This window comes from Typopeltis vanoorti, chromosome 14 (genome assembly GCF_054136105.1).
Source record: "Typopeltis vanoorti isolate ZY-2024b chromosome 14, IOZ_Tvanoo_1.0, whole genome shotgun sequence".
NCBI lineage: Eukaryota > Metazoa > Arthropoda > Arachnida > Uropygi > Thelyphonidae > Typopeltis > Typopeltis vanoorti.
In genome coordinates, this window is record NC_143562.1 from 31,804,852 (window position 1) to 31,820,242 (window position 15,391).

General features: G+C 33.4%; 1 protein-coding gene across 2 annotated transcripts in view; it reads right to left on the reverse strand.

Moving 5' to 3' along the window:
• Window positions 1-800: 800 nt before the first annotated feature.
• Window positions 801-15,391, reverse strand: part of LOC150099342 (uncharacterized) — an 81,756-nt gene continuing 67,165 nt past the window's right edge. For both annotated transcript variants that reach the window (XM_090403820.1, XM_090403819.1), the window contains 2 exons: window positions 11,652-11,777; window positions 801-2,276 (listed from right to left, as the gene is read on the reverse strand). In XM_090403820.1, the coding sequence (XP_090259946.1) occupies window positions 1,512-2,276; window positions 11,652-11,777 (891 nt within the window). In that variant the 3' untranslated portion in view covers window positions 801-1,511. The remainder of the gene's footprint in view (window positions 2,277-11,651; window positions 11,778-15,391) is intronic.

Below are 15,391 nucleotides of genomic sequence, written 5' to 3' on the forward strand. Positions count from 1 at the left end.
ATATTTTAATATATATAAAACTAATCCTGCCAACAAAAGACTGAGAATCTACAGTAGTATATATGCAAACCAAAGGGTTGGAAAATCTGGGAAACTTGGATTTGGAATTAAATAGTTTTTTCCATTTCAGGCCTTCGTTTGGTAAGTAAAGTGATTAAGTATGAAAGATTAATAATTATTCTTTCATGCTTAATATACATTTCTTTCTAAAATTCATTGAAGACATGTTGGAACATTTTCCCATTAAGCATTAATTACTTTCACTATGTGTATGTATTTCATATGTAGTAAATAATTTTTATTGCATATTAAAATTATGAAGTTCAGGAATGAAATCAACAAAACATTTAGGTTTGTTCTGATGTGTTTTGAGTCAATTTTGAAAAAAAAAAAAAAAAAAAAAAAAAAAGCAGCATGATCACTTACTATTTCACCTTGGCATAAACTCATTCAAAAGAATTACTCCAAACATATTATTATGCATTAATTATGATCCAAATACCAAAACAAACTGCAATTATTGCTTTCTTTAAAACAACCAAACACAGAAGGGAATATTTTCTATTGAATACAGGCTAAATTCTCATAAATATCAACACAGTGCACATGTAAATTCAAAAATCAAAACATTATTGGGTTTCAATGTTTTTACAAATGATAAAATCTGATTTAATAAGCTGAGTTTGCATTTATTTCTGCAATGGAGCAAGTACTGTTACAAGTTGCTGACCTATTAGCACGGGCTGTATAGTGTAGAATCCATATCTGAATATCTGTCTGCCTTTAGATATAACACAGAATTGGCCAAAAAAACAATGAAGTTTATTAAATAACTCTAATATACATCTTTTTAAAAGATCTTCCTAGTCACAATGCCACTGCTTGTTTCAAATACCATTGCAAGCAAATGACAAAAAAAAATGTTTAGAATATTTTTTTCCAACCTTGCAATACAGTTTACACTATTTGATGAGCCAATGGATGAAAAATATACAAAAGACCTTGAAAAGAATTAGTGAAGGACATTCCTTGTCTCTCATACCAGAAAATGGTAATAATAATAATAATGATGATAATAATCAACCCCATAAAATACAAAAATTTCATGTGGCAAAAAGTGCAATTATTCCAAATCAAATATACTTAAGTGAATTAACTAAATCAGTGATAACTACAGATATCAATATCTACAAAATGATTGCAAATGATTTATTTGCTATCATCTCTTAACCTATTAATTACTTTCTATTTTCTATAACTCATCAGAAAACAATGCATTTATTTATATATATATATATATATATCATATACCAAAACCTCTTTATCTGTCTTTAAAAAAAAAAAAACTTACTTGCCCAAAAAGCAAAACAAGCAATGTTCTTCACTTTTTCCTACATAAAAGAAGTTCCCACAATTTCTTGGATTTATCTTTAATAAATCCAAAGATAAAAATTTATCTTTAAGGCATCTTAAATCTTTTCCTCGTCAAAATTATTCTACTACAGTAAACTTCAAGATTTTTTGTATAACCACATGCCATTATCTAAAGATTGAAAATATGGAGCAAACATTTGTTTCATAAGCTCAGTATGGCCATTTTCAGCAATTGGGGATAAAGGTGTTTGCTCCTTAAAAGCTAACCATTCATTTGAGGGCTTTCGGATTTTTTTCATTTCATCATTCTCTTGCTTTATGTTACTTCTTAAAAGCCACATGTTACTGTCTTTCTCAGAAAAATGTTCAGGCAATATAATCCTTGGGTTATGAGAAATTTCTTCAATAAGTTTTTTGGAATTGTCTCCATGTGATTTTGACCAAATGTCCAATTCCATGGCAGATGAATTATCAGTGGGCTTCAATATCTTGTAAGCAAGCCAACTTTGCATATCATCAGAATTTTTCAAAAAAGACTTATTCTGAATGGCCATGTTAATGGTATTATTAATTTCATGTTGCTTCTGCTGCTGACTTTGATTGTCCATTACTTTTAACTTTCTGAGCTGGTCCTTCAGACTGGTTACTATACAACTTTCTTCATATACACATTCAGAAGAGTTTTTGCACTTTTCATTTGCCTTACAGACCATACTAATTGGAGGCACAAGAACAAAATCAGAGGAAGTAGATGTGTTATTTTCTGATGAAACTGAAAAAATATCAGAGCAAGAAATCAGTTTTTGGCCAGATAGAGAACCAGGAAGACAAGTTAAGTTATCCAAGTTTTCAATTTCAACTGAAGGAGAAGTATGACAGTTCAAGCATCCCAGCTCCTTTTCCTGTAAGAATTAAAAAGGAAAAAAAAAAATCAAATGTTTTAAGAGAACATTTGTACTAGACATAAAACTCTGATATATATCATCCAATGTAACATGGACATTGTCGGAAAGAAAGACTGGTAACTACATTCAAAATATGAATCATAAAAATTAGTAACATAGCATGTGCTTACCAGCTTGTGTTTCAATTGCAGCTGAGTTGACAGGATTACACTATTAGAGTTCGGAGGAACAATTGTGAAAGTTTCTACAGATTAAATAATCTATAAAATAAAATAAATTATGAATAGTTACTGGTAATCATGTCCAAAACTTGGAAATTGGCACACTATCAAAATGGGCAAGGTTTGGACTATTTCATAGTGTTTCACATGTTTCAAAGATTTGAACCTATTGGAATGAAGAATCTTTGTCTGGTTCCAAAGAATTGTGCCTAATGTCAATAGCATGAGAAGTAAGGCTGTACTTGATGGATTCCAAAAATGCAATGTAATCTTGATGTTCTTGGATTCTATTCAATTTGTTTAGATTTGACTGGAATCCAAGAATCAAGACTACATTGCATTTATGGAATCCAACAAGTCTGATCTTGTTTCTCATGCTGTTGACAATAGGCACAGAGGTCTCTGGAACCAGAGAAATATTCTTCATTCCATTAGTTCAAATTTGATCATCTTTTCCTTGAAACATGAAACACTACAAATTGTCCGAACCTTAACCTCTTTGTCTATATGCCAATATCCAAGTTTTGGAATGTGATTACTATTAATTGTTCATAATATTTATTTTTAGATTATTTAATATGCAAAAACTTTTACAATTGTTTCTTTGAACTCTGATTATGCAATCGTGACAACTCAAGCTGTGAGCAAGACATGAACTAGTGAGCACATGCCATGACTCATGTTTTGAATGTAGTTACCAGTCTTTCTCTGTGGCTGTCTGTGTTATATTGAATGAAATATTTCGAAGTTTTTGAATAAAATTCTATATTATTCTACATGTGTAAACTCATATAAGTATCTATAAAAATATCCATGGAGGGGAGAGGCTGAAAAGTTCTGATAAACACCTTGAACAAAAATCACATTAAAGCAACTGATATAACCACAAGAAAAACATATCTTAAAACCCTTTAACCATGATGTTTCATCAAATTGTAATAATTTGTTCTTTTTCTTTTAGGATATATAAGAAGACATGTCAGAGGTTTTGAAGAAATTGAAAATTATCACAACTTTTCAGCACATCATCATATATATATATATATACCATATTTGCTGGCATATAAGATGCACTTTTTTCCCCAAAAAAAATTTGTCTCAAAAACAGGGTGCGTTTTATACAACAGGGTGTGTCTTATACTGAAATTTCAACCTTTGGTTGAAATTTCATTGAGTCAGAATTTTTATTGGTCAAAATTTATTTTATGCTTCTACTTTTGCTTGTTTGTCATACGTGATTTTGATTTAAATATGTAAGAAATCAAAATATAGATAACTATAACTAATTAAAGAAGACAACTGATACATTCTGTATAGTGAAATGGAACTTAATGCATCTGGTTTCATTTAAAACATGGTGAATGATGATCAACAGTTTACATTTGTGCGGTCACATAATGACAAGTTATGTGACCGCGAGTGCAATAGAATTAGTGATATTCTAGTGTTTAAGATTATTTTTATTATTAACTCATGGCTCAAAAGCAACAGACATTGCTATAATATTGCTTTCAAACTTGGAGTCATTGTATATGCAAAGGAAAATGGCAATACAGTATTTTGGCCACTGCCAACCAAAAAAATGATATGAACTTTGAGAAAATAAGAACAGGACTTAAAAGAGACTAAACGTAATAAACAATCTCTATAAAGGAATTATAAATTGGCCAAAACTTGAGGAAGAATTAAAAATGTGTTGGTATTAGACAACAGAAAATCTGGTATTTCAGTATCCACAAAAATGATTATTCATCAATCAAAACGAATAACCTATGTATGCAAATGAAAACAAAAATATCACAAAAGATTCTGGATGAATGTAAAGTTATTGACTTTCATAGTATGTCATTAAAGCTAGGAAACCAGGAAACTTTGAAATATGGATGAGGTGCCTATGACATTTGATGTGCCTTCAAACAAAACAGTAGATGTCAAAGGTGCAAAAAGTACTATTGTTAAAAATGTGGCCACAAAAAAAACTGAAGATGATTTATTGTTTGAATAAAGCAATACCTTTCAAGTGCAGAAGATATCTCAGAAGGTAATTTTGTCTAGCTCAGAAGATGAGGATGAAGATTAAAACCGTTATTGTAATCCTACATTTTTCCTTGATATATAATTGTTTTATGCCAAAATTTTCTGAAATTGTTTTCAATGAATATATGATAAGATGTTATAATTATTTTCAAACATAATTTTGTATAATTTTTTTCCCCAAAAAATGCTCCCTGAAAAACAGGTGCATCCTATGTGATGGTACATCTTATACACTGGCAATTATGGCGTGTGTGTGTGTATGCACACTGGGAGTTTCAAAAGGGGGGGGGTATACAACTTTGAATGACAACAGAAGGTAAATAGCAACAGATGAACCATTTTTATTACTGTGCAAATGTAGCATAACACTTGAAGTTTCAACACAGACAGTCAAAGTTCAATACGACTGCCTCCAATAATTCTGCAATGTTCCATCTGTAATCAATTTCCTGCCACGCGTGGCAGAGCATATCTAGTGCAACTTCAGCAATGGTGGCAGTAATTCTGGAATGCAGCTCATCCAAATTGACTGGTATTGATTAGATTGAGTGGTACAAACACTCAATCTTTCACAAAGCCCCACAAGAAAAAATCTAATAGTGTAAGGTCGGGGGAACATGGTGGCCATGGACATGCTACAGGTGCCCCTCTATTAATCTATCTACCTGAAAAATCGGTGTCAAGGTACGACACCTTATGTCTGTCAGGTAATGAGGAGGTGCTCCGTCTTGCTGTAAATGGTCATAGTCATCTAATTGTGGTATTAGGTATCCTTGTAGCATGTCCAGATACATGCCACCAGTAATGGTAGACTCCGGAAAAAAAGAAGGATCCATACACTTTCTTCTTGCTTATGGCGCAAAAAAGATTAGTTCATAATTCATACAATACATTGCAAATCTTAAATTACTTTTACTTTCTACCTAACTAGAATAATATCTATTTATTTCAAGCCCAAGGACTGACTAACTTATCAACTTCAAACTAAACAAATTCAACTTATATGAAAATTTTAAATAAAGTTACTAGCAGTGTGATAATAGAGTATTGCAGATATATTGGGATGAAATGGATATAAAAATACAAACACACATACACAGATATATCACTGTCATATACAGGGTGTTCGGGATAAATTTGACAGTTTCGTAAGGAAAAAGAAAATCTTCTTTGTATCTATTAAATTTAATGAATTGACAAAAAAACATTACAGGCAGAGTTAATTACAATACTATCAACAAGATTTACTCAAAATAACCACCATTAGCATCGATCACAGCTTCAATTCTGCTTCGGAACCTCGAACAAGCTGATGCTACAGTCTCCCTGGGAAGGGCCGCAAAAACTGTTTTAATTTTATCCATTAACTGGGCTTTTGTATTACTGGAAGTGCGATTGGTGTCTTTTTCAACTGCGCCCCATACAAAATAATCCATGGGGTTAAGGTCTGGGGAGTTTGGAGGCCAAACATTTGGACTGGTGAAGTCGTAGAAATTTTCAGACAACCATTTTTGACTTTTCCCAGAGGTGTGGCAAGGGGCCGAATCCTGCTGCCATACATACAGCCTACCATTGGCTACCCTTGTTATCCAGGGCTTGACTACAGTTAGCAACTCCACGAACAAAGCCCGAATTCCAATGCCAGGGTTCTTCAACACCTGTTCCTGCAGATTTGCGAGGAATTCTGCTGTACGAACGCAATCAGATCGTCTGCTAGGGATCTTTCTTCTTGCTACATCCTCGTAGTCACCATTGCAAGTCTCTAGTTCATGCCTGATTGTTTTTACTGTATTCAGGGAGCATTGGGCAGCAGTCGTAATATCCTTATTTTGATGGCGGGCACGAATCATCATGATACAAGTTATTCTCTTCCATGATTCAGGTGGGTTCCAGCTATCCATCCTTTCTGACATCTTGTATATGAATGAAGAAGGGTCCAAACTTTTAAATGAAGAGAAGTGTGTGTTAATACATGTAACTTACGGAAAAATATAATTAATTATAAATATGTCAAATTTATCCCGAACACCCTGTATAACACGTAATGGGCAATGTAAGTGAGTTTTAGAAGAATGTTATTCTGCATCACACTTGGAAAACAAAACAAAAAAAATAATAATAATAACAATAATCTGGACTAAAATATCCAAATTTTTAAAACTTAAATGTGTCAAGATTAAAATCAGACTTTTAATGTGAATATATTTCCGTTTATGATATGACATTTTGAAGTATACTTGTTCATCATCAGCTGTCATTCACTTCACATCTGTCCCTTAGTTGTAATATGTAAATACTGTTATCACTCTGATGAGCACAGCAGTGAACACAACCAATATAGTTCACTCAAATTTTAAAGATGCCAAGAGTATAATTTTTTGGCATCTTTAATTTATAGTATAACCAAATGAAAAAACTTTCAACAGTTCACTAAAATGTGGTAAATTAAATGTTCAGCAGTTGAAATACTAACAAAAAAAGACACAGTCCTGCATTTAATATCCAATGAAAACTTCTTGGAATGCTTACGGGTCAAAGCCATATAACTGGAAGGAAACCACCAAATAGCCTTTTAAGGAATGCAGAGAGAAAACCAGAGCTCTGACCTAATGCCCAATCCTCACCTTATTGTGATGCACCTTGTTAGGCATCTACATTTGATACTAAATGAATGAGGACGAGCTGGCAATTTGGGATTTAGCTGAATTCTATTCTTATTGGCTTAAACCAAAATGTAAAATGATGTTAATACATCACAGAATTTCATGCTGGCTGGGGCATTACATGGTTAAACAAGCCTCCCATTGTTTTTGTCAGGGAACCAGGGCAAACAGCACAAAGCCAGCTACTGGAAGAAATCCCGAAACACATCCCAACTCAACATCAGCAGAGTTCAAGACTGATACTATCAAGTAAGAAGCATCAATGTAAAAGAGATGGAACTAGAAGAGGAATTGGATAAGTACCAGATCAGCATAATAGGCATGATCGAAACAAAGATACAAAAACAGGTGAGATCTTTCTAAGCAACAAATATAAAATGTTATATTCATATAATAACAATCAGGGAAAAGTGCAAGTAGCTATAGTATTCAACACTAAATATGAGGACAATCTTCTCATATGGAAGGCAATATCAAGTAGAGTGATGTGGGCAAATATCAGAATGGGAAACTGGACAATGAGACTGATTTGTGCCTATGGTCCCACAGAAAGTTCTACTAAGGAAGTAATGGAGAAATTTTTGAGGCATTAGAGAAAGCATTTGACACAATGAAAAAAAAGGAAACATTGGTCCTTGTCGGAGATCTAAAAAGCAGATAGGAAATTATTATCAGACATATAGAAATGTTTTAGGAAAATTTGGACAAAAGAGCAAAGTTAAGAATAATGGAAAGCACTTGCTGGATTTCTGTTCAGGACATAGATTAGTTATTACCAACATCATGTTGCAGCATGAAAATATGTGCACAAATTCACATGAAGATGCAAGAAATAAGAAAACTCTCATTAACTTTTCTTTCTTGCATTGAAAGTGATGCATTCCCAACTGGTTCAGGACACAAGCGTATAAAAAGGATTTGAAATAGAAAGTGATCACTATTTAGTTTTGAGCAGGATAAAATTGATATTTCCTACTGAAAAGACGAGTGTATAAGAAAGTTTTAAAATAAATCAAAGTTGAACAGATTTCAGAGATGAGCTGTAGACACAAATGCACAAACATTCAAGAAAAAATGCAAGCATTTAAAAAATAAAAAAAAAGAACCAAACCTTGGAGATTCAGTGGCAAACCCTGAAGAGAACACTGATTGGTTCAGCCAGAGAGGCATGTGGAGAGGTTGTTTGTAACGATAGAAAAATCAGAACTCCATGGACTTAGCAAGTTAAAGAGACAGTCAAGGAAAAGAAGAAATCATATTGAAAGTTCCTGGCAAGCAAGTCAGCTTGTGCTCTTACAGAATACAGAAAAAAATGTAAGAAAGTGAAGCACTGTATAAAACTAGTTAAACAAAAGTCACGGGAAAAGTTTGGTAAGAACATAGAAAAAAAACATCAGAAAGGTGGCAAAATATTCTCGAGAATATTCTCGAAAAAAAGCTTAGAAATAGAGGAATACATACTGTAAAAGGAATCAGAGATGATAACGGTGACACAAAAACTGAAGATAAATATATTCTAAATGTCTGGACTAATTACTTTGAAGGATTGCTAAATGAAGCAAGCAGTGTCAGCACAGTCATAGAAAACTCCAAACAAGAATTCAGTCATGAATGCATATCTACTTGAAGAAGAAAAGGCATCAAACACCTGAAATATGGAAAGGCGGCTGGAGTAGATGAAATTCGCCCACAAATGTGCAAATACGAAGGTATAAAAGTTTTACAGTGGCGGCACTATATAATTCAGACAACATGGTCAGAGGGGCGAATTCTGATTCTGGATGATTGGAGTACTGCTTTAATAGAACCCATCTATAAAAGGGAAATAAAACTAAATGTGGGAATTACAGAAGTATTTGCCTACTGAGTGTTCATGGTAAGATTTATGCAACTATACTTAAGAAACGGCTAAGAAAAATTGTGGAAGGGAAGATTGGTGAGGAACAAGCTGGATTCAGGTCAAATAGGGGGTGCACATTATCTCTACTGTTATTCATTATGTATACTGATCACATTATGATTAAAGTGGTATTAAATCTGATATCAAAATTGCCTATGTTGATTTTAACTCTTTACTTTATATAGATGATGTTATACTTCTGAATAAATCCAGTACAAGTCTGCAAATTGTTGTAATAAATTTGGTATGAAAATCAGTAATAAAATGATAAAGACAATGAAAATAATTGGAAGAAAATTGAAAATATCAACTTTATCCTGAATGGTGAACCTACAGAACAAGTAAAACATTTCAGCTATTTAAGCACAATTTTTAGTGAAGATGGCAAATTAAATATGGAAAGAGACAACAGAATTAGTAAGCTGGTATAGTAGGAAGTCAGTTGAATAAATTTATACAAAATAAGAAAGAAATTAGTAAAAAACAGCTCTAAATTAGCTGTATAGCTGGATTAGAAATTAAACACTTGATCAAAGACTGGAGACCACAGATATGAGAGTTTTGAGAAAGATTGGGGGGGGGGGAGGGGGTGAACAGATGGCATCAATGGCAGTATCACAAATTAAACAAACAAAACAAAACAAAAAAAAAAGGATATTAGGAAAGAATTTGCCATTGCTAGCATTCAGGCACGTGTTAGCAGAGCTAACCTTAGATGATATGGTCACTTAAACAGAATGGTAGAGTTAAAATTAGCAAAACAAGCTTTTTTCCAGGTTGGCAGGAAAACACCTAGAGGAAGACCAAGATATAGGTGGATTGATACAGTAAAAAGTGCCTCAGAAGACAAAAATAATCTGATAATGTTGGAGTCTTGACAGATAACAGATTAAACTGGAGGAAAATTACTGATTGAAAATTAGTAATGGTGTAACTTTTTCATGTGATACTATCATAATATCCTGTACAAACCCCTTGAGGGTACATATAAATAATTTGATGTTGATGATGAAAACTTCTTGAATAGATAATTTCAAGTAGGATAATATGGACAAAATTCCCAATTCTTCCTTGACATTTCATACTCAATGACCTATTAGGTCTAAGTGAATTAATGTTTGCGTAGACTGTTTTACCAATCATAAGAATGTCTGTATATATGTATTCTCTGGCCTACTTTATATTTTGAAAAATGTGAAAAACCAAGAATTTCAGCAAAAGGAAGAAACTTTTTACTCTCTGCATGAAACCAGCTAACTTATCTTCATTGTTCCTTTCATCCCAACCCAGGTCATTTGAGCCATAAGAAAAGACAACTGTCAGAGAAGATAGAATAAGCAAGGCTGAAAGGCATTACTGAACAACATAAAAGCCATTATTGTTCAAGTCTGGCCATCTTTTATGCAAGAAGTTTGATCCTTGGAATATGAGGTCTGATCTTCCAAGACAAAAAATTTGAACACAATAGTTTTGAACACCCATAAAGGAAGTGGGTCACTGTTCAGAATAAGTAAATGAGATGGTGCAAGGTCTAGACTGCATGCCAGATGAGAGAGAGAGATGCTCCACCTTCATAATTTTTTTTCTTAATTGAAGAATCTAAACAGCTGTGTGATTTGATATTTGAAATTAGCTCAAAGTGGATTATGCATTTTAAGTTCTATTAAATGCCCAACATGACTATTCTCAGACCAGCAACTTATTGGGAGAGGGGGGGAGGATAAGTACTGATTCACCCAGGTTGCTCCCCTGATCCATTACTTTTGTGTGTTTTAGTTCAAATAGAGCTGTTTTTCATCACAGAAAACAATATCTTTATCTGTTTAATGTAATTCATTCTGAGGATTGGTGAGAAATTTTCTCACACATCAGTGTGATGTCTATAGAAAATTCAACAGCTTCTGTGACCTTTTTGAGCCAGTGAAGATGAATTCAGCCAATAATCCATCAGAACTTATGACTGGATCAGCTTCACGGTCTGACTTAGGGTGTCAGGATCAACTTAAGAGTAAAGTAGAGTGTAAGATGATCTTTGAGAATGATGTTTGCCAGCCTTCAACTTTTTTTTTTTTTTTTAACTAGTCAAATGCAGTGCTCTTCTTCCAAGCATTCTGATTTTTTGCTTTGGAAATGTTTTGGAACTCTGAATGAAGCATACCTAAGTTCAAATGTAAAGAAAACATTCTCCAACTGTATGTTTTTGCTGTTCATGCTAAACAATAAAAAAAAATCACTTAAGTGCATAGTTCATTAATAATTCTGCTTGCAAAATAAAACATTTTGTTTTAATATATAGAAGAGATAATTATTTAGCATGACATAAACAAAAAAATTAAAATACAACATCTGTGACCAAAAACCCAAACACTTTTGAATTATCCTTGAATACACAGATGTAATGCAACTAAACTAGAAGATCATATCAAGTCAATGTGTTTATGTTAGAGAGTACAGCCTTTAAAATGAAATAAACAGCACCAATATAATTCTAAGATTTTCTTTTCTCCTCATAAATCAATTCTCTAAATTTGTATATGTATAAACTACTCACTGTATAGACCAATTCAGTATTATTTCCATCATTAGAAATCACTTCAATGGATTCTGCAGCAGATAATACTGAAGGTTCTACCATTTCAAAATCTAGTGCAGGCGAAATTGATGATGTTTTGCTAATCTGTAAAAAGAAATTATAATAATGAAGTTTGTCAATTCCTTCTTCTGCAGAATAATAGAGAAAATAATGATAAGTTGTTTTTTATTAAAATATTACATGCTTATTATCTTATTAGCACAGTGTTTCACAGACATGAAAGTAAACTGAATTACTACTTAGTTTTTTTCTTTCCCTTCCCTTTAAAGCAAATTCTAGTGAAATGGTTGTTGTCATCCCAGAGCATCAAAACTCAGTTTATTTTGCTGTTGGGAGATAATTTTGTCAAGTAGCATGTGAGAGAAACAACTTAAAGTAAAAAGAGTGTGGACCTATTTATACAGTTAAAGATGTGATCTGCCCAGTGGTGACAATGATCATGCCGTACTTGCCTAGAAAATAAGTACATGGAGATACCATTCAGAAAAAGTTATGTGCTGAACCACAAAGCAGAAAATTATGATCAACTGAGGAGAATACTAGGTTCTGGCCTATGGTATTGGTTGCAGGATGGGTAGGATATTGGCCATTCACGGGAAGCATTAAAAGTACTTGACGCAATATTGGAATGTGTCCCTAGCAGGTGTGAACAAGTCAGCTAAACTGAACAGAGACCACTAGATTTATATTAACATCTGTATAACAGTGCAGTTCTCAACAGGATTCAGTTTGTAGATCATGCCATTGATTTGCATCAATGGCATGGTCTACAACCAGAGCAACTGTAGCATGATGTTGGATATTTTTATGTTAATCCATCCAAATAGTGCCTGTTCCATTCTCCTGCAAACTAATATATTTTGGTCAAACTGGAAGATCATTCAACATTTGGATGAATGGCCATAAAAAAACAAAAAAAAAACATCCGACATCTATGCTATAGTTGTTTTGTACCTATTCCTAAAAAGGGAAACAGCAATAGATGTAGCAACTACAGAACGATGTCTTATTAGCAATCCAAGCAAAATCCTGTTAAAAATACTATTGTCCAGAATTGAAAAGAAAATAGAAAGCAGACTATTAGATGAACAAGCAGGTTTCCAGAAGTACAATCGACCATATTTTTACAATACACATACTAGGCGAAAAATACATAGAACATAACAAATAATCTATCACAACTTTTTAGACCTTCAAAAAGCTTTTCACTCAATATGGCATGAGGCATTATGGAAAATTTTAGAACATTATGGTATTGACAACAAAATCATTAGGATTATTAAATCTCTTTATTCCTCATCTGCTATGAGAATTGAAATTAAAAATTACAACAGTGAACCGTTCCGGGCAGAACAGGGGGTAAGACAGGGATGCATCTTGTTCCTTCTCTTTTTAATTGTTTTCTGGAATATATCATAGATGAAGATCTTCATGAATATGACACTGGAATAGTAGTTGGCAGACTAAGAATAAATAACTTACGTTTTGCAGATGATATTGATCTTCTGGCAGAAAGTGAAGAAGAATTATAAGAAATAACTAGCTGCGTTTTCGGAACATTAAAAAAATATGGATTATACATAAACCAACAAAAAACAAACACAATGATAACCTCAAAATCAGACATTGAATTCTTAAAGATACAAATTAGCAATAAACAAATTGAGAATGTAAACAAGTTCATTTATCTAAGAAGCACGTTGAGTCAAGATGGTCATTCAAAAACCGACATTAAATACCGAATTGCTAAGGCAACCGTGGCCCTACAGAAGTTAAAACCATTGTGGGGAGATAACAGAATAGCAATCACAACCAGACTAAGACTAATTGACACCCTGGTGAATTTTATCCTCTTGTATGGTTGTGAGGCCTGGACTTTATTAAGGGAAAATGAGAGGAGACTCCTGTCTTTTGAAATGAAAACTTGCAGAAGACTTTTGAGAATTCCCTATACCGCTCACGAAACCAATGAAAATGTCCGAAAACTGACTGATTCAATAGAACGGGAGAAGAAGGGAAAATATTCTGACAGTCATCAGAAGAAGACAGATGAAATGGTTCGGACATGTGGAGAGGGCTAATGGCATTCCAAAGCAAGCACTAGAAGGAATCATTCCGGGACCAACCTCGATTAAAATGGACTGATAACATCAAAAAATGGACAAATTCCTCCCTTTCTCAACTGACATCAAGAACAAGAGACCGAGATGATTGGAGGAGGCTAACAAAGAATATCACCTATCAGCCATGAATGATCCAACAGTCCATTTAGGACTATGGGAGAGAAGAGAGTTGTTATGGGGGTTGTGATCATGCCACTAATACAGATCATAGAGTCCTATTAAGAAAACGTATGCTAGTATACAAATCTAAATATAAATCTGAGAGACTATTTTTGAAATCTGTCACAGCTCTACAACACTTGCCTAATCTAAACAAATCTGGCTGCCTCACTATCAAAAAGCTAGGGGACCATCATCATCATGAGAACATCAGCTGAAAGATCTCAAGATCCTTTCACCACACCCACAGAGGAAACCACTTAGGCTGCTAGGATTATGCCAGTTTGAACCGTTCTGTATTTGCCTTCATGTAGCATGCTTGCTTACACATGCATAGCATATCGCTGTCTCTGAAAATGCCTTTATGATCAAGGAAAATTATTGTTAAACAGTTTAATTAAAAAAACAATAAATCATACAGAGATGTTTATCAACTTGTAATACCATGAAAAAGAGATGAATAATGTCCAACACTACAAAGTTTAGTAAAATGTTATTTAATTATTACTCCAAGACATGTTTCTTCCTTGAAGCAAAAATATGAGTGATAACAACATCTGAGAATTCATACCACATTCACCATCAGTAAAGAAGCTAAGATAACATTCATTTTAAATACATATACAACCTTTAAAAAAATATATTCCGAAGCTTTACTTTTAAATTAATATACAAAATCTTTGCTGAATATACGAAATCCTCATCTATCATATATGTATGTGTGTGTGTGTGTGTGTGTGAAGATATCTATGATATATAAAGATTTTGTATGGGTATAACTTCTCATACGTAACACTAAATTTCTCCCCCCCCCCCACCTTCATTAATAAAAATCTTATTGAATTATAAATACAGACAAAAAGATTTACATCCTTTCAGAATACCAAAAGGATCAGATATCATTACAGTCTCAAGGACAATTAAAAATACAAAAGCTTAAACTCTAAAAACTAAACTTTTTTGATGTGAAGCATCTTTATGTGCATAGGAGTAAACGTGGAAGAGATGTCACATGGAAGAAGTTGATGGAAATAACTATGTCATTATTGTGAGAGTACATAATTCTGTCTCTGAGACTATACAAGTCTCAGAGACAGAATTATCTCTAATAACCAAATTCCAGAAAACCACATAACTGACACCACATCCATTGGTTTCAGCCATGATGCTAAACAGATAGCAAAGCACTATGCACATAAGAAAACAGAAAGTTTCGGGGGGGGGGGGGGGGACAAACAAGAAGAAGATTCAGTGATATGTAAGATGGAATACCTGTACTATAAATTTATGTTTACTGTGGTACACGTGATTCTATAAAACTTAGTGCTTAACTCATCCAAGGATAAACTGACTTCATTTGCTAAAGACATATTCATTAGTTGCAAAAACACAGAGCAAGGATCCCATGTAAGACAG